At 31.6% G+C, this 22,308-nt stretch overlaps 1 protein-coding gene across 6 annotated transcripts in view; it reads left to right on the top strand.

The window, feature by feature from the left end:
- Positions 1-20,493, top strand: part of LOC143237724 (trichoplein keratin filament-binding protein-like) — a 51,542-nt gene extending 31,049 nt beyond the window's left edge. For all 6 annotated transcript variants that reach the window (XM_076477258.1, XM_076477257.1, XM_076477255.1 and 3 more), the window contains exons 11-14: positions 4,388-4,469; positions 5,639-5,824; positions 19,743-19,886; positions 20,306-20,493. In XM_076477258.1, the coding sequence (XP_076333373.1) occupies positions 4,388-4,469; positions 5,639-5,824; positions 19,743-19,886; positions 20,306-20,335 (442 nt within the window). In that variant the 3' untranslated portion in view covers positions 20,336-20,493. The remainder of the gene's footprint in view (positions 1-4,387; positions 4,470-5,638; positions 5,825-19,742; positions 19,887-20,305) is intronic.
- The last annotated feature ends 1,815 nt before the right edge of the window (positions 20,494-22,308 follow it).

Genomic DNA, 22,308 nt, shown 5'->3' with positions numbered 1-22,308 from the left:
AGCTCAGAGTAAAAAAACAATCAAACTTCTTTACAAGAAGAAATGGTATCATTGTATCAGTTGACTGCTAAAGACACCATCAACATTGGAACAAATACACTTTATTTAGCATAAACAAGATTAAAAGAAACAAGGCAATATGTAGAAAAGACTGAATCTGATGCTAAAAAAAATGTAAGATTAATTTTTGAAGACAGTCACCATTTTAATTTTTTAATGCATATTACAGTATTAAAGATGTTTTAATGCTAGTAATGAACACTCTTAACACCAAATTTAAATTTTTTTTTCTTTAATTGGAAACTCAGTGTTTTGATTTAAAGCTTCTTTAGGGGCTATCTATTAAAACACACTATCTAACAATACACATTTTTGATTGGTTGAAATAGTAAATTCTCATAGAATCTATAGTGCATATTTGATATGTTAAGCAGTAAAGCTTATTGGTGGAACAATAAATTGCTACCTGTCTTTTGTACCCTAGTATGCACTACCAATATTAAATAGTGAATTTTCAAATGTCAACCATGATATCATAGTTCAGCCTTGTTAACCCTAACATAAACACTTAGTCACAAGCACTTACTCTACTCTAGTGTCACTGGTATAATATCTTTCTAAAGGTATTTGGATTCATTTCAAATTACCAGATTTTATTAAGGAATATCGGAAATCACTGAAAAGGTTAATTAGGTTTCTCTCTGATGTTATGAATGAATAATAACAGTATTTTCAAAGAAAAATTAATGTTTGAAGACTGATTCCACAAAACCAAATAGATTTAATTATCTTCTAAGAAAAATTTCCCAGTTTTTACACTTGGTTAATGAACATTAAACCAGAAAATTTGTGTAAGGAAGGGAAAGAATATCATGCAAGAAATGGAGAAGCATGTGTGATAAATGAACCACCAAACCAAAGACTTTCATCACAAATGTTAGTAAAGACCAGCAAAACATGTCAACAGTTAAAGTAAGAGTAGGAAATGACATCATGGTTCAGATGTCTTCTTTGAACCTGTCAGCATAAAGACCTGGTTTTGCAGGGATAACTAAACTTCTCACCTAAGTACATTTCAATGCATTGTTTTCCATCAAACAAGCATTTTATTCAGTTCAGTGGAATAATTTCTGTGAAAATAGTGAAACAACTGTCTTTTTTGATGTGAACAGCAATAAAGGGTTTGTTGTATACAATAGAAAATCATTAACTCAACCTCTTGTACAGTTTACATTGAAAAGATAACACACATTTAAGCATTAATTCCACTCCTAAAATGTTTTTCAACTGCAGATGTAATAAATCATATAGCATACATGTCTCAATAAATATTGTTTTGGTAGAACCAAGTGACAACCTTTTTATACTAATAAAGATGTTGAAAATATCAGAAGTAAAGGAAAAGATCAGGAATGTTTTATGAAGACTAAAAACATCAGGCTAAGCCTAACTTGTGTCACCAAGAACAGTTAGATCTTAAAAAAAACTTAAAGATAATAACACCATTATCAAAGAACTTGACAGATGTAAATGTTTTGTGGGTATGAGCAAAAACAGTTACAAATACCAAATATTTGATTACCTAAAAGATGAGAATGAACTTGAATACTTAACAATGACTCCACTAAAAAAGCTGAGATGAAAAACGACATTATTTATGAATTAACAAAATCCAGTAACTTTCATAAGATGTTTCTAGATATACTTAATCCCTCTAGTAGCTACACTACAGAATTATATGGTTTATCAAAAGATCATAAATTGGATATGCTCTGAAGTCCCATATTCTCAGCATATGGCACTGCCACCAAAGGTCTATTTTGGTATATGCATACAATTTTGGTATTATAACTGAATTACATTCCAACATGCTTAAATAATACACAAGACCTGCTGTTGCAAATTAAAGATGAACCTCACTTAATGACCAACACAACACCACGCTTTACATTACTGTTGTAACTCTGTCTGTAGATGACATCAATACAGTGTGTGTATTGATATTGAATCATATGAACAAGTGGAGACTTGTGAACTGGCAGTAGACATTGTCAGAGAAACTCTACAAGATTTCTAAAATGGGTAATTTCATAACTATTGTTTATGCTGTAATATTTATGCACATATTTGTAACAATGGCACTTGATAAGATATCATCTCTAGTCTTGATCTCTTAGATGTATCAGTGGTGTGTTTGAAGTATGAAAGGAAAGCTTTCCTTTTATCAATTATCTACACTTTATAACATTTGTACTTCACTATCCAATTTCCCTTAATCATTTGAATAATAGCAGGAGTTTAGATTTTCACACTATCATAATGGTTGATAGTAATAGTAACACATAGTTTATCTTTTTTCACAAACCAATTAATAAATCTCTTATTTTAAACTTGAACTTCCATTATCCAAGAGCTTCCAAGAAAAGTGTTTTTATTGAAGAAGTAAAACTGAAATCAACTATAGTGAAAAAATTAAGTGCACTTTGAACTAAAATCTCTCCTTTTGCACAATGAAGATCCATCTTTTTACATCAAGCAAATTTTCAGAAACTATGATCTGCAAAAATTAGCATTGCACAAGTAAAATGAGAAAAAAAGACAATTTTCCAAAGATTCAATGACCTCCAATGTTTATCAATTTACATGTAACATCTACTGGCATATGTATATTGGTGATACAGGAACAACCCCACACACATAAGGGAAGAAGAACATATTGACTCTTTTTAAATTACAGCATAAAAAATGTGCAGCTCTAGATCCTATTTCTAACTAATCATGAACAAATAACTCCTCCATTCTCTATACAAATCCTCAGCAAATATTCTATCAGAAAATTTGAAGAAGCTCTTCTCATCAAGCAATTATAACCATAGATGAGTAGGATAAAAAATGGTGCTTATTATTATCTTAAGTTTTAGAATTTCAATCTATAACTTAGAGCTTTTGTTTACTACAGGTAGAAGTTTATTGTTATAACAATATAATTCTTTCAACGATAAGCTTTACTACTTGAAATATCAGACATAAGCTATAGATTTGGATTTACTGTTTAAACCAGTTGAAGCTTTACACTATTATTTATGGTTTGTTCCTAGATAATATGTTAGCTGTTTTAATTGAATTGGAGTTTCTTTGCTTTTAAGTATTCAGTGAAAATCTCTGCTGGCTGTTTGCTTTTATAAATACCTGGCTGCACTGCTCCATTAGAAGTTATTTTACAGCTCTTATAAAAGATAAAGCTTTTAATGTTTAGAACAGAACCAGTATAAGTTTAGTTTTTATGTTAAAGGTAATAGAACTTATTAAATAAAGTTCTAAACATCTGTATTTTCAGTTATAAAGTATGTAGTTGTAATCAATGCCAAATACAATAAACAAAATGATTGTGAGTGTATTTATTGCTGTTTCAAAAAGGTAAGTCTGCTATTTAGTTGCTTGAAAAAATACCTTACAAAAATCATAAATGTCCCTAAGTTTCCAAAGTTCATCAAAAAAATAATTAACAATAAATACTAAATTTTTGTTGGGAGGTGCTGAATGCCTGAGGCAGAAAGAAGTATTCAAAAAGAGTTTGATAACACTGTAAATTAAACTGTTAATACAGCTATGTGATTTAGTTGATAACTTTGTTTAATGTAAATATTTAAAGGCTCTCACGTATACCTTCTCCTCGAAATTTTTTAAAGTTACTTTATCTAATATAGAATTAATTTATGCTTTATTAGAAAAACAGGTATTAAAGTACAAGTTTTCAAACATTTTTATGATAACATTTATGATTTAGTCAGGAAGAAACAAAATTTGATAACTTTACCTCACCATAGACATGTTTTGTTTGTTGTTAAAAATAAGAATCCTGGTGTTTTTAATGAGTATTGTCAGTTTAGTGTTTGATCTATGTACATAAAACTTGAGTACAAGTTAAAAAGTGTCATTGTTTTTGCATTTTAGAATATGAGCTTATGTAAATTTTAATAGCTTTTTATTTATTGCAAAAGTAGTTTGGATGTTGGTTTAAGTATGCTCATACAATTTTAAAAATGAGTTTTATGGAAAATTTAGAGATTAAGTCACAGTGATGTTTAACTTGGGGTTGAGAGGAATTTCATATAAAACTTGAAAGATAAAATATAAGGAAAGTTTATAAGTTTATTTTAATAATTAAAAGCATTACACACACTTCCTATTAATAATGTGAAATCTTGTAATTAAGCAGAATAACTATTAAGACAAAGGAAACATTAATGCTGTATCAATATTGTATTTTTTATTTTAAGGTCACAAAAATACTACTAAAGAACTTTAAAATATTTTTGTGATTAGATTATTTTGTGTGATTAAAAATATTTAATAATTTTATAACATAAAAAAACATTTCCTGCAGAGAAGAAGCAGAAAGAATGTGGCAAAAAAGAGAAGCAGAATGGGAAAGAGAGAGACTAGCACGTGAAAAGCTATTAAATGAGGTAACTAAATCAACTGATAAAACCTACAATAAATATTGGTACTAGGACAACACTGGTGAATAACGTGCAACATGTTAGAAATGAAACTGTGCATGTACTTAGATGTGTTTATCATATTTTTCATTTTACCTTATTCTGAGTGTGACTTAGTAGTTAGTGTGATAAACTGTGGATCTGAGGTTTTATGGCTTGTTCCATATTATCACAAAAAGAAAAACACATTCCATACTTCAGAGTTGTTAGTGCATTATAAGAGTGATGGTTAAATATTGGTATTTGGTCTGACAATAATAACCCACGAGTAGGTGATGTTTATTCTCTGTTTATTTCAAAGTTAAGGATGGTTAATGCAGATAGGCCTCAAATAGCTTTGTGCAAAATGAACTTTTTGCTTATGTAAATAGGTGTAATGTATGATCATATATGCAAAGTTCTAGATAACAAAGCAGATTATAGTGAAGTAAGAATAAAACTAAATTTAAATTTATAACTGGTCTAACAAGTTTCCAACAAGTATGGTTAAAAATTACTATTTCAACTATCCTTTATCTTGTCTAGGTTTCCAAGGCATTTTTCTCAGTCCTGAAACTTATCACTGAAATATATTGTTATTAATTGTTTTAAATAATGACCATATTTTGTAAACTTTAATACTAAATTGAGAAAAAGCAAGAAACATTATACCCTAAAAAATGTGAGAAAATATACATAATTTTATATAATTTTTAACATTTCACTTGTAACAAGCTTAGGAGAGCTTTCCAGTGGGAAAGGTATAATGTGATTCCATTTCTCGTGCATGTACTTATGGTAAGTATAATTGATTGAGATTTGTAGGATATTTTAATAATTTTACTGTAATTGAACTTTTAGTACCAAATAAATAATTTCACTTCTAATTGAGGAGCATTTGCATTATCTTTACATACCTAAACAACCTTCCTGAAATTTATATTAGAAACACATGCACATAGAATTTTTGCTACCATTAGTTTATAAAAGTTTATACATTTTGAAAGTTGTTAATGTGAACTTTTTGTTGTTAAGAATATGAATTTTCTTGTGTGAAGGTGTTGCATATTGATAACATTATTATACACTGTATTTGTTTTATATCTGTTTATGTACTGTTAACCTCATTATTGTGTTATATTGTGATATTTCTTCAGGTATTATTTGGTCTTAAAGCTCAAATGGAAGAAAAGTTGGAACAAAATTTAAAGCAACAACAGGAGAAATTGAGAGAAAGAGAGGAGTTGGTGAAAGAAATGGAATTAGCCACCAAACAATCAGAGGAGGAAGAACAAAATGCCAGAGCCTTCAGAGACCAGTTGAAGAAGGATTTAGAATCTCAGGTAGGAATACACCATTTTCTCTGAAAACTACATTTGGGTAAATTATGAAACTGTGTTATGTGTTCTATCTGCAATAGATCCAAGTTTTTAGAAAAGAAATGTATATTTATACTTGTAGTTTGATGTTTTGAAGTGCAGTGCTATTATAAAAAGTACTCAATGTTTGCATCTTTATGACATACAAGTTGTTACTGAGTATGAAATTAAGACAAAGTTAAGTCTTTGTAAGAACAACACGTTGGACTCACAGCTGCTGTCAAACATTATTTTCAGTACACAGTGTATTTTGGTATAGTACAACTGTATTAATAATGTTAACATTTAAAAATGTTATCTTCACTCATGTTTTTTTACAGCAGTAAATGCCTTATTTTAAAATTTTCCTGTACTGTAAATAAGCTAAATATATTTTTTTAATGGATGGTAGTTTGTGATTTTCTCTCTCTACATAAATTACATCTGTGAGTGAATTGAGAAAAACTTGTTATTACAAACTTAGGAATAAAGAAACAAGCAACTGAAACTTCTAACCTTTATACTTTTAGAATTATTGTTTAAAGATGGGATTAATGCTCTTGACATGAAATGAAAATTTCCACACTTAGTACCTCTGCCATGTTTCATACTACTAACACAGTGAATATTGGTGTTAGCAAACTTAGTTTGTTACATATTATAATTTACTTTGAACAAATCTCCAATTTATTATGTTACTTACTTACATATTAAGATTTCCAGTAGCCAGAAATTTTGATTTTAATTTTGAAGTTAATTGAATGTTAATATGTATGAAACTTTTGATATTTGCCAACAAGATTGATTAATACACACAATTTTCTTACTTAATTAAAATAATATTAATATACAAATAACAATACAATTTATAATAACTGTTAAAAATAGTTATTACAAATAATGGTTGAAATTGATATATAACTGTTTTACAAACTATACTAAGTCTTTTATATGGTTCAGAACTGAATATTTTATTGATGATCTAGATCCATATCTAGCAAATTAATATTGAGTTGATATTTTTACATCTCCTTAAGCTAGTTAGTTGTCTTTTCTTGGCTGGCTTCACATTGCTTATAATCTGATTTTTTGCCAACAAAGATATTTCATGCCCTTAAGGAAATAATAACATTTTGAAGTTAATTCACTGAAGTTGGATGGTTGTTAATGTTCAAAATCTATAACCACTCCTGTTAAAATTCTGTAATTTTCCTGTTAATAAGCATTAATCACAATTATAGCTTTCAAGGTTTATAGTATACTGACTGTAGCCAACCAAACAACATTCTTTTGCATCTCAGCACGTTGGCTTATATATTTTAAGGCAAGATTCTCAAATGATCAAGGTATTTGAAGATATGCTATTGTTTTTGTAAAACTGAGAACACTGTGCAATACACATCCAACAATATTTGTCACATGTATCCAACTGAAACAAATGCAGTAAATTTATTAAAAGTGGTAATGTAGAGAAAACTCTGAATTAGAATGTCTGACTATTTAGTCAATAGTTTAATTATGTTTCCTGCAAATATTATCTATTTCAGTTAACCCATAAACAGCAGGAATGTTGCAGGTAGCAGCATCATTTGATGATGGCTGCCATTTAAGGGTTAATGATTCTATATTACTTGTCAAGATATCTGTTATATGTTTAACAATTATTATATAGCTTAACATATTACTGCTGTTTCTAATAATGTTATAAGTATAAAATAACAAATGATCATATACAACTACATAAATTAACAGAAAATCCTACCTACAGTAAAATCATCAACATTGAGTAACTTTAATAAAAGAAAAAGAACATTTGAGAAACAAAATTGAGATTTAAGGTATAGTTTCTCCTTTAGTATTTCATTTTAACCAAATGCACATAGGGTCTGTCAAATGAATCAACACATATTGGAGAAGGAATATTGACTATAATTCTGAATTTACTATGAGTATCTACATGAAACAAGGCAAGCTTTTAACAACATTTCTGAGTTTGATGTACATAAGATATGTTCGTGAATTGATGATGTATGTTTGACTGAGACTCTTTAAGTCACATTGCAATGTAATGTTCATGTGAAGGATAAACACACTGTTTATGGTAAAGTCTATATATTTCATTTTCATAATCCCTAGTGCCACCAAAATAAATATTGTTTTTTACGATTTCTGTATATTGCATCTAGTATTTACTCTCCTCTAACATGAAGTGTTGCTCAGTGTAGTTAGTTTTTTATTTGACAAATTACTTGCCTTTTATTTTCCAGTATGATTACTGTTGTTATGATGTGCCATATTAATACTGGATGACAAATAATTTTATTGTAACTTTCTTATAATTTGTTTCATGCATCACTATATGTAAAGGGTCTTCTTTTTGGTAGTGGACTACAGAAGTTAAAAAATAGATTTTAATATAATGTTTTTTAAACTTACTTTTTGAATAAAATAAGCGAATCCACCAGATATCATTTGTAAATTGTAATATATAATTTTTTTCATTAGATGAAATTAAAAATATTGACAGTGTGAATACTATTTGTGATTTGTCATCATGTAAAAAAGACTTTATAATGTCAACATAAACTTCGTTTTAAGAATGACAATTGTTTTGAGGATTTTTTTCATTGTTAATTGCATCATGGATGTATTCATACAACATCCTTTAAATAATAATCTTATCTTAGTTTTAACTTAAAGATTTGCTCTAAATTTTGAAAATTAAATTTACTTTAAGGAGGTAATATAATGACAACAGGGTGTTTTTATTTCACTTCACCCTAAAAAAATTCAAAATAATTAAGAAAAAAAATCTTACAATTTAAATGATTTTGACCAACATTGTTGTTAGAGATAGAAATTAAATTGTGATTCTTTAAGGGAATTTCAAGTTACCCAAAAATATTTTTTTCTCAACTTTTTGTGTTGGGTGTGTTGCAACATACGTTATAGTTAACTATTTACTAGTGTAGAGTTTACCTATTATGTTTGCAAAATTGGTGTATAAAAATACACCTTTAATAATTAGCAACTATACTGAAATAAGACAGGTATCTATTAAAAGTAAATGCTGTTGACTAGTGTAGAGTTTATTATGCTTGCAAAATTGGTATGTAAAAATACACCTTTGATAGTTAGCAACTATACCATAATGAAATAAGACAGGCATCTATTAAAAGTAAATGCTATTGAATGTGGAGATGCAAAGTAATTATGTATTGGAAAATTAATCAAGCTGAATTTCAGCTTGTCATTATTACATAAAATGTTGGTTATTATTTGTATTAATGAAATAGTTTTTCAACATCTTTTAGTAAAAAGTGTATTCAATATTTAAAGAACAATAAATGATCCAAAAAGCACAAACAAAAGATAAGTTTGGTATTTTTTACTATACAGTTTTCTCCTCTCTTCACAAAAGAATGTGATTGATATAATTCCTGTAAAAACATTTAAGAATGAAATGGACTTAAATAGTTTTGTTCCATTACTCTTAAGCCCTCCCAATGGCTCAACAGTATGTCTGCAAACTTATGACACTAGAAATTGGGCTCTGTTAGCTCTGGTGGGCAGAACACAGATAATTGATTGTGTAGCTTTGTGTTTAACTTCAAACAAACTTTGTTGTTGATATACGAAAAACTTGTGGCACAGAATCTGGAAAGTATAATGTGGTTATATTGATAGAGGGTGCTATTTTATTTTTTAAAATAATGTGAATAATTCAACGGTTTGTCGTTTTGGTGTCTTTTCTGTTGTTTGCATCTTAGTTTTTCTAGTTTTTTGTTGTGGCAGATATTTTTGTCTCTGTCGTTTTTAGTATTGATTTGGTTTATGTTTCGTTGTATAAGTCCCGTAAATCTCTGGTTTAATGCAGCATGCCAGTTGATGGTCTAGATTCATTTTTTGTTTTGTAAGTCATGTAGTTCTTTGTATTTTGTGTTCAACATGGCTTTCAGTAGTTTTTCTGTAAATTTTGGATAATGTTTGTGTATGTATTAAATTTTTTGAAAGTTTTACCTTTACAAAATTAGGGTTAGTTGTTCTTTTCTACATTGTTGAATAAAATAAATGTCATTTCTTCTATTAATAATTGTTGGTTTAAATTTCTTAGTTTCTTAACGATCGTGTGGCGTGTACTGTTAATAGTGGTGTACGGTATGCTAGTTCAGACATAATGGTAACAGGTAACAGGTAAGTACAAATACACTGAGAAAAACACAAAACTTACACTTCTCATGACAGTCGCCTGATGAAACAATAATCAATGATGACGAAACCCACTTGTTGAGAAATTTATATGCAAAAAACGGCTCGTTTGGGCTGAGAAAACACTTTACATAGAAGAGTTTTAACAACGTTTGACCTTCTTCGGTCATCGTCAGGTTCACAAAGAAAGAGGTAACTGACCGGAAGCTGACCACATGTTTGAAATGGGTTGTGTAACTGTGTGTCGAAATGTAGAGGGCGGTATTAGATGTTTGAATATATAATTTTATTTATATATTATTATTGGTTTATTTTGGGTTTAAGTTGTTGTATAAGTAAGGCTTCTTTAATTTTACGTTTGTTTATGTTTGTTTCTTTATTTAGTATTTGAGTGTTTTTTATGGTTATGTTGTGTTTATTTGACTTGCAGTGTTCGAAAATGTGAATAATTGTTTATAGCAGTTGTTTTACTATACATTATTTATTATATATTTTTAGTGGGTATATAAATGTGAAAATATTTTATTTCTTAAATGCCTGATTTTTTTCATTTTCAAACATCATTTCAAGGGTAGATTGTCAGTTAAGCTTAGATAAAGTAAAGCATGTCATTATTAACTACCTATGGTCATTAATTTTAAAGAAATGACTCTAGGATTAACATAAAACTGTCTTTATAACATTTGTTTTACTAATGTTAAATTAATAAGGATCTCCTTACTTATAAATAATCGTATTAGATATTATGTTTTGGAGGTAGTAGACAAGTTGTAGTTTTTAGTTCTAAGAACAGAATGAAGAATATTATAGTAACTAACTTTATGGGAAAAAAAGATTCTTGTACGATACTTTTAGTTTCAGAAGGTAAATGTATTTGTATTCACTGGGTTATTATAGAATTTTATAGGTTGGTTGTTCAGAAAGTCTCTCTATGTTAGAACTTAGTATTTTTATGATTTTTGACATGAAAAAGTACAGAAGTATTGAGCCAACAGCCTGCAGTATACATATATTTACTGTGATCATTTGGTCAAATACCAAATTCTTTGAGAAACAACCTCATACAAGTATAAACACCAAAAGCTGCATTATTATTATTATAAACTATTAATGAATGAATGAATGAGTACAAAATGCATATATTGTAGGATTGTTCTCTTGCTATGGTATGGAAAAACTACACCAGAATAGTCATTTTGTGACAGCTTACACTGTGATTGGCTGTTATCCAGTCAATCAGTCAGTCATTATTTCCAACAAAATTCTTGTTTCATTAGAGACTATAATGAAAGTGTGTGAAACTGGTAAATACTCTTAGATAATAGAAGTAGTTGAGATAGAAAACCAAAACCCTTGAAAATGATATTAAATATTAAGTAAATCCATGTGTGATTTTTAGGTAATACTTGATAATTCAGTAGATATCTTGCCAGTAAGCTGTAAATATAGGTGTTAATATCATTCCTAGAACATTAAGAGGCACATTTACACAGTGACTTTAGTGGAATATTTGCTCAAAAACAACTGTTTAGTAGGGATAACCAAATTAAAATATTAGAATGGACATTAGACCTCAACCTATGGGATTGGTAATGTGGAAGAAATGTGTTCTTTACAGGTGAATTTAAGTTCAAATGTTTTGGCAGTAATCAATGTTAGTTTGTAGAAGGGAAAGAAGTAAATATGAGCATGGTCATCTTACAACATCTACAGTGAAACATGTTGGAAAACCAATGTAACTGTTCAGCCAGTGGTGGTGGAAATCAGCACATAACTGATGACACCCTGACTGCTGGTAGGTACAAGTATGTTCTTATTTGTCATGATATTCCTTCAGGAACAAGACCTATTGGGCACAGTAGCAGCATCCTGTGAGACAATGATTTCAAGCACACAGCAAATGTGATAAATTTAACATAACTGGTAAAATGATGACATTAAAATATTTGTAACTGTGGCTTGGCTGTACAGAGTTTCAACATCAATATTTTTAAGACTTTCTGGCTTATGTGGAAACTGAAGAGGCCAAACGGTAACCAGACGGTATAGCAGCGTTACAAAGAGTAGTACAGGACATTCGTAACAATATTTTGTTAAGCATTGATAAAGCACAAACACTAGATGTACTGCTCAGTTAAAGTTAATATAAAGTATTAGTGTATGGTAGAACTTATTCACTTTGCTTTTGTATTTTCTGTACTAGTGATAAATATTAGTTAATTAAAATTACTTGCTGTTTAGGGCTCCAGTATTTGTGTAATCTATACGTTTTAACATAATCGTTTCTAATACTCTACATTTTATTTTTCCTTCTTTCACATAAGATTAAAGGTTAATTTGTTAATTTTTAGAGACAGTATAACTCTACCGTCGAGTGGGTTATCTTTCTGCCTTAGATTTTTTTAGATCTGAAAATTGATATAACTGTTGTAATATTTATAAGTGAATTTCTCTATATTTGAGTGTTTTTTTATTTAAGTAAGATTTTGTATAATGAAATGTGAATAGTTTGAAATAACAAAACATCAAATGTAATCCTGTAAACGTGTTATATAATCGTTTGAGGAAATATTTTTAAATTTTGAAATTGTGATCATTGCATAGTCGAGACTTAAAGGCTTAGCACGGTCAGGTGGTTAGGGTTCTCAACTCGTATTTTGCGGGTTCGAATCCCCATTTCTCCAACTATGCTCACCCTTTCAACCGTGGGAGCATTATAATGTGAAGGTCATTCCAACTATTCGTTGATAAGAGTTGGCGATTGATGGGGATGACTAGCTACCTTCTTTCTCTGTAGTCTTTCACTACTAAATTAGGAACAGGTAGTACAGATAATAGCCCCCTTGTAGCTTTGTGCGAAGTGTAAAACAAACTAAACGAAGACATAAAACGGATGAAAATGTGAAACATCAAATTTGAAACCCAGACCTCGAAAAGGATCGAGATCCCGATATAAAATCGTCGTCGAATTTAGATTCTATGTTTGATTCACTTAGGTATCAACAGACTATAAATATAAAACCGTATTTATTAGAACTTGTTTATCAAACTCCTAATTTCACTTACGTAAAAAACTAGATTTAATATGAAAATTACGTTAAAAAATGAAGGTAAGCTGTCTATTTCATCATTCAACAGTTGGGAAGAAAATATCCTGCTTCACTGGGTTTAGCGTATTTGCCCACGCACGAACACACACACACACAAGCGAACGTAGTGAATATGAAGACGTAATTTATTTGATCTCAGAACGGCTGGTATTGGGTATTAACACTTATTGATAAGCAGAGAACAACGTTTCGACCTTTCTAGGTGATCTTCAGGTTAACAAAGAAAGATTGCAACTGACCGTTGTTGGACACGTGTCATAGGGACGATAATATAAAGGGGTCTGGGATTGTAGGGAGCGCTGTAGTTAGATGTTAGATTATTAATTAGTACAGGTATAAAGGTGCTCCTTTATATTGGTTTAATTTTGGTTTTAGTTACTCTATAAGTAGTTGCTTCTTTAATTTTGCGTTTGTTTATATTTGTTTCCCTACTTAGTATATGGGAGTTTTCTGTGGTTATGTTGTGTTTACTTGATATGTAGTGTTCAAAAACGTGTGAAGGTGTTTTTTTGTGTTCTTTGAATCAGGTTTCCATTTTTCTCCTTGTTAATCCAATGTAGAAGTCGTGGCAGTTGTTGCATTGTATTTTATAAATTATGTTGGTATCGTGTTTGTCAGTGTAATTTTCACATAATATGGACTTTAGTTTTGTACCTGTTTTTTGAATAAATTTGGTGTTTACTGGAATGTTGTGTTTTAAGTTTTTTCCAAATGTTGGTTATTTTTCACTGATGTCAGGAACATATGGTATACAGCAGTATAAGGTTTTATAGTTTGTTGTATCTTGGAATTTATTATCATTTGTTTGTTGTTGATTGTGTTGATATAAGCGTGTGCGTATAATTTTTTACACGGTTTTTGGAGGAAATTTGTTGATATTGATAAAGTGTTGTTTTATTTTGTTGATTTCATTGTTAATTTTGTCGGGTGAACATAGTTTTGTGGCTGTGTTTATTTGATTTCTTAATATATTGAGTTTTTCTTTTGTTTCATGTGCTGAGTCCCAGAGAATGTATAATCCAGTATGGGTGATTTTTCTGTGGATTTCTGCTTTGAATTGTGTGTCGGTTCTAGTGATTTTCAGGTTAAGAAATGCTATTTGGTTAGTTTTTTTCCTGTTCTGAGGTGGACCTAATGTTGGGGTGTATCGAGTTAACGTGGTTGAATAAACTAAGTGTGTGTTCTGCAGATGTGAATTGAGCAATTGTATCGTCAACATACCTGTACCAGTACAGTGGTGGGTGTAAGGCTGAATTTATCGCTTGTGACTCAATCTGTGCCATAAAAATATTGGCTAGAACTGGTGTCACGGGATTCCCCATACTTAGGCCATTTATTTAAAGGTAGTTCTGGTTAAGTGGGTTTCTCGTCATCAAGTGGTTTCTTTCAATTTTCATAAGTAGCTTTGCCGTAATTATAAACCACAAATACATAATTTTTAAGCCTAATTCTGGTTTCTTGTGGCATATTTGCTAAATAGGGCGACAAATAAATCTTTTAAAATAACAAAAATAAACAAGAACTTGTCATGCGCAAAGTAACTATTAAAGTTCGTATAGTGTACGATCTGCTCTATTTCTGAAAGTTCCGTACTACTTGGCCCCATCTAGAAATTAGTACGGTATACTATGTCTACTAGATTTTTTTTTTTTTCAGACCTTGCCGTCCTATCGTTCAGAATATAGAGTGAAACGTACATTTTTGTAACTTATAACTCAAGACTATTTCATATAATATAGCACTGTTCATATCAGTCAGGCACGTAACAGGCAACCTCTATACTTTATTTTGTAGAGCATAGGCATATCTGTCTTCTCCAGTCCGTTCAGACGTTCAGCCGGTGGGCTCAACTTTTATCTTCTTGCCCAGGGGACTCAAACTGCATATAAATAACGTCATTAAAATCTCGATCCGCGAGCCTGCCTATGTTGGCGTTACTTCTTACTCCCCCTTGTGGTTCCCTTCCCCGCATTACTGTTCTGACGCACCGAGAAACAAGATTGGCAAGGGAAGTGAACGTGTTCTCGACAGCTGGAGGCACTGACCCTTCTCTATCTTTTCTTTTCTCTCTTTCTTCAACCACTCGTTATGTTATGAATTGCACTGCATCAGTGTTTCTGGGGCAGTTGAATCCGTTGGCAGTCTTGTAATGGTGTTCAGGAACCACAGACGATAATAATTTTTGACAACGTCACTTCATTAACTCTTTCGCTAGGTTGTGTAGTAGGGTCTGCAACATATATGTTTGTTTGTGTGCGTTGTGTTTTAGAATATACACTATCCTTCTTTCCTTATACAACACACAGATGTATATGTTTTCGATATGCATATAACGCATTCCAGGGGAATCCCCAACTAATCTGGTAGTTATATGCTTTGTAGGCCACGTGACCATTGCATACTATCAACAGGATAATGTGCTTTAATACAAGTTTTGAGATAATCCTAGGGCTTCTACAAAAAGCACTGCTTTGATTTTTTAGGTGTATAATGTTCTTTAGTCATGATAAAAAACAAAAACAGGATCAACTGTGTTTCTACTTTATTACAAGGGGATTTCTTCTGTGTCATTCCAGAAAAATAAAATTTGTGAACGTCAGCGAAGCAACACATAAATATTAAATACAGGATGCCTCTAAAATGTGTATATATAATATCATATACGTAACCAAGATGAAGAAATTAATTGACTAACAGTAAGCGTAGGCATAAAAATGTCACGTAAATGATTTTGAGGGCTACTAAAAGTTAGATGAACGTGATGTGCGAGACAAAGGATTCAACCATGAAATCATAGCTTTGAAACTATGTACCAAAAAACCCTAACTTGTAACAAAAAAATTGCACTGAGAATGAATTGCTGCCTCAGTGAATGGGTCAGCGAGACACCCTTACCTAACATTTAATGCACGTGTATGAATTTCAATTTGTGTTTAAGGAGATTCAGACCGTATGAATTTTTAAAAGCTTTATTTCATAATACTTGAAAACACTGTAATATTAACATTTCGATCTTTTAAACCACCACCAAAAATTTCCTCTGTACGCTTGTTATATTTCATATATTTAATTAAGCTGGTCCATCTCTACTCTAACTTTTTTTTCGTGTGCAATGCACATAGTCTGTATTGTTTAGAATAGTAGAAATCCAAAGATATTAAAATAGCTTTAACTGTATTCAAGTTTATGCTCATGTGAAACTAGCAAATATTTTGATTATAGCAAAAGTTTAGTAGATTGATTAATTCAGGTTAAGAGACCAGATTTTCGTACTTAGTTGTGTACATGTAAGCCTCTCAGACCTTTCTGGTTGTTTAGGTGTGCGTGATATTTTGATGTTTGATTATGTGGTGAACAAAAAAAAGTTTACGTGAGTACAGTTTAGTAAGGCAGGAGAGACTGTAGAAAAACAGTTAGCAGTGCAGAAAAAGTCTTTAACTCGGTTTGAAGAGAATTTGTGTATTCGATACCAGGTAAATTTTCGTCAAACATGTATCCATTCGCGCTTTTCTCACAATTTACCAGCTAGAAGTAGTAGATGTCATAGCTTTCTGGGTTTGAACTAGTCTTCCAAAACTGTTTTCGTGTAAATTGGGTTTTTGGAGTAGCTGAGTATAGAGAGGGTTGAAGAAGCGTGAGTTAAGCCTGGAGTAATTCGTCTTCTCGCGTAATGTATAAGTGATAGGTTAGAGCCGCGCGGCAATATAGGGTGGAGTGAACAAACTTATCTTGTAGGTGGTGGCTCTACCGTACATTTAATCAGGTGAGAGAATTTTAAAATATTCGTCTTTGTCCTTCCCATTCGCACATCTCTATCTGTGTATCGAGACATGTAGCATTTTATTTATTTTCTTGTTAGGTTGTACTTCATTATTATTGTCTGCATGTAAACCAATGGTAGACAACGTTCATTCGTAAATGATAGTGTACGAATGCGTTATAAGTGCCTAAAAAGTTTGGAACTCAAAGCATACAATAAAAGTATATCAACAGAATTCATTTATTCTGTTTATATTGTATGTAACATAGACTCGCACACATAAGAGGTTTTGAAAATCTGAAAAGAGAAAAATATGTTGCAAGATTATATCTAAAATTAATAGAAAGGTAGAACTTCATATTATAAGAACAATCAAACTTCCGTTCATTATAGTTTGGAAGAGATTAATAAGCACTAAAACTTTGTGGTTTTCTTATATTCCTGCATTAGAGCATGAAAATAATATAAGAATCTAGGTAACGAAGCGTTCGACAACTTTGTCTTTTATGTAAGTGTGAGGATCCTTTGTGATCGATGTTTCGTGTCCGATACACGTTTTGTTTGTTGTTTTTAGGAGGGATTTAAGATGTATGTACCACGTGTTCTTATTCGTATAAACAAAATCATTAAAATCGTGCAAATGAAAAATAAAGCTCACAAAAACTGCTATTCCGTAACCATTACATATAGATGATGTACCAACAAGAGCTTAGTCTTTCAGTAATTACTATTGAAATTCGATATAAAACTCCTAGTGCTCCGTAGATGGCACCACTTTCGTTAGCTCCAGATTACTTTTGTGACTCCATCGTGTAAATTTGCTTTTTAAAATTTTGATGTATCGGGTGTGTTATTCGAAATATGCTTCAAGCTGTAGAGCTTGTAACAGGCTTTAACCTTGACGTGGGCAGAATACAAATAGCCCATTGGGCAATTTTCTGCTGAACAAGAAGACGATCGTTTATCTAGGGTCTTGATTTATTTGTAGAGAGTCCGTTTGATAGTCAGCTGTTGTTTGCACGTTTTATTTCTGATTGCCGAGCGCGGTGAATGGTTCGTGTGTTGGACTGTAGAACCAAGGTTTCACGGATTGCACCCCATTACCGTTAAAACAACAACAAACACGTTTCTTGCACTTTGGGACTCTGGATGTGTTATAAGAGTGGCGAACAATTCCATCTATTCGATTAGAGTAGCCCGTGAGTTGGAGATTGGTAGCATTGATGAATTAGAGGGAGAGAAGGGCACTTAAGGAGGGGTGACGCAATTCAACAAATTCTGATTGCTAATTTTCTCCGCACTCAATAGCTATCATGAGAAACAGGCCATCTATAGCTAGCACCTAAAATTAAGACGGAGATTAAGATATAAAAAAGTTTATTTAAGGGGTATTTTTGTAAAATGCACGTGTAATAACTTAAGTGAAAACTGTTGACTTTGTAAGCGGAGCTGCTTGTGAAGTGTCGGATCTTTACACCACCACATGAAAGAAGTACTAAAACTACATGATTTATATTTAAAGACATGACCTTGAAAAAGGGAGCAGGATTAGCATAGTGTATGAGTCATAATCCTGTGTTGTTGATCATATATTTTTCCGAAATATGAATATTCAGTTAAGGAGGGAAAACAAAGTCTTCTCTAATACCTAACCGCTAAGGTAGTTCAAACAACGATTTAAAACCCGATCGAGAAGAAGCACATAATCAAATGTTACACAGGATTGAGAGAATAAATATTAAAAATGAAGACGTCTTTTCTTAAGCTCATAATTTCTTATACCTTTTATTCAAAGGTAAAAAGTGAAGGTTGAATAATCCTCCTGTAATCATTTTATTCATCTGTCTCGTGATTTCAAACGAACCATCCAGTTTGAGTTCCCCCCTAATTCATTCTGAAGCTTGTAGTACTTGTATTCCTGTGTGAGAACTACACAGGGTTGATTCTGCGTCAGCTCTAATGGTTACATATAGTGTGGTTAAGATTTGATAAAACTAATTACGTATTTGGTGATCATAGTAGCCAGAGTATTGTAAATACTATCTCAGGTCTGCATGCTGTACTCCGTAAAAGACTGAAGGAAAGATTTTGAATTGGTCTGTGTCACATCCGAGAAATTTCCTTGAGCGACGAAACTATAAACAAAATACCATACATTTGATTGAATGCTCTGGAGTAAAGAAGTGATTACTAATATTAAGCCTTTCCGTGCTGATACTTCAAACTGTTATCTGAAACAATCTTTGTTTGCGTTAATAACTAAAAATACTTGGTATTGAAGACATAACTTGCGCATAAACATTAGACATCTTTAGTTTTCTTTGGTTAAATTCAAATGTGTTTTTATTTCTCCTGTTCTGATGCTGCTGGAATGTTTAAAAGCACTCCTTAGAGTGTATATTTATGAAACTCGCTATATTAAATTAAACTCGCTTTTTGGCCCGGCATGGCCAGGTGGGTTAAGACGTTCGACTCGTAACCTGAGGGTCGCGGGTTCGAATCCCGGTCGCATGAAACATGCTCGCCCTTTCAACTGTGGGAGCTTTATAATGTGACGGCCAATCCAACTATTCGTTGGTAAAAGGGTGTAGCCCAAGAGTTGGCGGTGGATGGTGATGACTAGCTGCCTTTCATCTTGTCTTGCACTGCTAAACTAGGGAAGGCTAGTGCAGATAACCCTCGTGTAGCTTTATGCTAAATTCAAAAACAAAACAAACAATCTAAACTCGCTTTTTAATTTTCAAGAACTCCCATGCTATATATTTCCGTTTATCTTTTTCAAATAACTAGTATTAAGAAACGTAAAACATTTGTCCATTTACAGATACTGTATAAAGAGCAAAAGAAAGAAAACGACAAGCACAATAAAGCGCACGAGAAGCGTCAAGAAGAGGAAGTTAAAAGCTACCAAGATTCGTTAATCACCAAGGAAGAAATACGACTACAGAATGAGGGATACAACCCAAAGGTACTAATTATGTAGTTTTATAAAATATATTATTTCAGAATGTAAATTATCCGTGTAAATTATAGTGGTAAATTATGTTTAAAGGGATTAATTTTTTGTGCGTTTGCGTGTGTACGTAATATATTGTATGTGTATGCATGTAAGATTAGTTGTTTGAAAGAATGCATACATTTCTCAAAAAAAGCTAATTATGGATTCGTAACATACAGTAATATAATAAAATAATTTTCGTAACATTGCATTTTTATTTTCCGACTCTTTCAAGAAAATGGTTTAAAAACAACAACAGTGTGCTGGTGTGTAATGAAATTAATATTATACGTTATCACATTTCGACTGTCAGACGATAAAAACACCAAAACTTTGTCATTTTTATAAACTGTGTAACTTCTAATTTGAAGCTTCTTTCTCCCCACTAGTTTCATCGTCGTAAAATCGCATGGTTATAATCATCCCTTTTGTGAAGATTCAGAATTTTATCAACAAATAATCTTCTGAAGTATTAGTACATCTTGTGAACTGAAGATATATGACACCTTTGTGGTTCTATGTAAGGAAAAAAAGAAGAGAGATAATTATATAAAATAAATCCGGTGTACTCTATAAACAGGCTGTGTATTGTTTGCTTTTATAGTGATATTCAGTTGTTTTGGTCCGTTCATTAGTAATCCCAATTAATATTTAATGTAAAGACGGCAGCTTTTAGGCGATTGGAGAATGTTTTTTTTTTTGTGGCACATGTAGTGATTTGAAATTTATTTATCCAGTAAAACTGTACTTTTAGTCAACAACATTTAAGTTAGTTGCTATTTCATAGATGTCTGTTCAGTGTAAGGCAAAAGTTATCAAAAATAAAATGGCACAGTTAAACTGAAAAAGATGCTTAGCAAATATTCATTTGGACTGAAAACAGTAGCCAAGAAAACTTTGTTGTTGTTTTTTAAATAACTTGCTTTGATCTTTAGAAAACTCTTAAAGGTAACTGGTAAGGTTGAAGATGAAATGTTGATAACCAGAATCATTAAATAAGTAAAGCTAATATAAAACACTTTGAGGAATCCTTAAAATCAGAATCATTGTGTAAAAACCCAATGTTTTCTTGATGTACCTGGCATATAGCTAATTAACACTAATGGATGCTAATTAGCAATATGTTGTCCAGTGAAATATAGTGACAAAGTCAACCAACCCAAGTTGAGAACCGTATTTACAACACTATTTGCCATTGGTTTTGCTGTTTACACAGTGTATATCTAATCAGCACGAAAGATGCTATTTCAAAACTTCTAACAGAAAAATAGTGATCGTATAGTTAAACTACACCAAATTGAGAATCGCATTTAGAAAACTTTGTCCAGAAGTTTTCTGTTCACAAAATGCATATCTCAGTTGATGGCCTGGCATGGTCGGGTGTTTAGGGCGCTCGACTTGCAATCTGAGGGTTGCGTGCTCGAATCCCCGACCCACCCAACATGCTCGCTCTTTCATCCGTAGTTGTGGTGGTGGGTGCTTTTGACTAGCTGCTTTCCCTCTAGTCTTTCTCTGCTAAATTAGTGACAGCTAGAGCAGATAGCCCTCATATATCTTTGCAAGAAATTAAAAGGAAAACGTAGTTCATAGTGTTAGGCACGGATTTCTTTAGCATCTAACATGTTGATGACTACGATATTACATATTGATCACCTAACATAGAATTATTTCGCAGAAAGTCATTTATTTAAATTCAGGAACTGAGTTAATGGCATTTTGTTAACTTGCATTGATAAACAACGACATAAAATAATTAAATTTGTTTGCTAAAAAAATTGCCCCACAGCGGCACAGTTTGTCTGTGGGCTTGTAACACCAGGCACCGGCTTTTTCAATACTCGTGATGGGCAGCACACAGATAGCTCGTTGTGTCGCTGTATGCATAATTTCAAACAGTAAACCCTTAACTTTGTTGAAGGGATAAAGTATAATTTGTTTCTGAACACCACCATCTTTTAAATAGTTTAGAAAGTGTATATGTGTAAGCGAGTATAATGTGTAAGAAATACGAGTAATTCACTTTATTTTAGTAAGGACTAATTATTTTATATTTTTACAGTATTATTTCCTTTGACCCAAGAATAACCACTTTTTTTCTAAAACTTTTTAACATTGCTTGAATTTACAAAAATATTGTGTGATATATTTCAGAAGTTAACCATTTGTATGGAAAACAGTCAGTGAGAATGAACTTAGCGTTATTACGATTTAATTTTTCCATTAAAGTCCTTGTTACGTTCTTGAGTCTGTGATGTTATTTAAAACGAGGATATTGGAGACCCAATTCCCCATTGGTATGATAGTATAAAGTGGAATTGTATTCCAGCAGCATTATTTAGCATCCTACCTAAGACAAAAGGCAGAGTATATCACAAAGTATAATACAATGATA

Source organism: Tachypleus tridentatus, chromosome 13 (assembly GCF_004210375.1).
Source record: "Tachypleus tridentatus isolate NWPU-2018 chromosome 13, ASM421037v1, whole genome shotgun sequence".
Lineage (NCBI taxonomy): Eukaryota > Metazoa > Arthropoda > Merostomata > Xiphosura > Limulidae > Tachypleus > Tachypleus tridentatus.
Note: the sequence above shows the minus strand (reverse complement) of the source record. Positions and strands in the feature narration are given on the sequence as shown.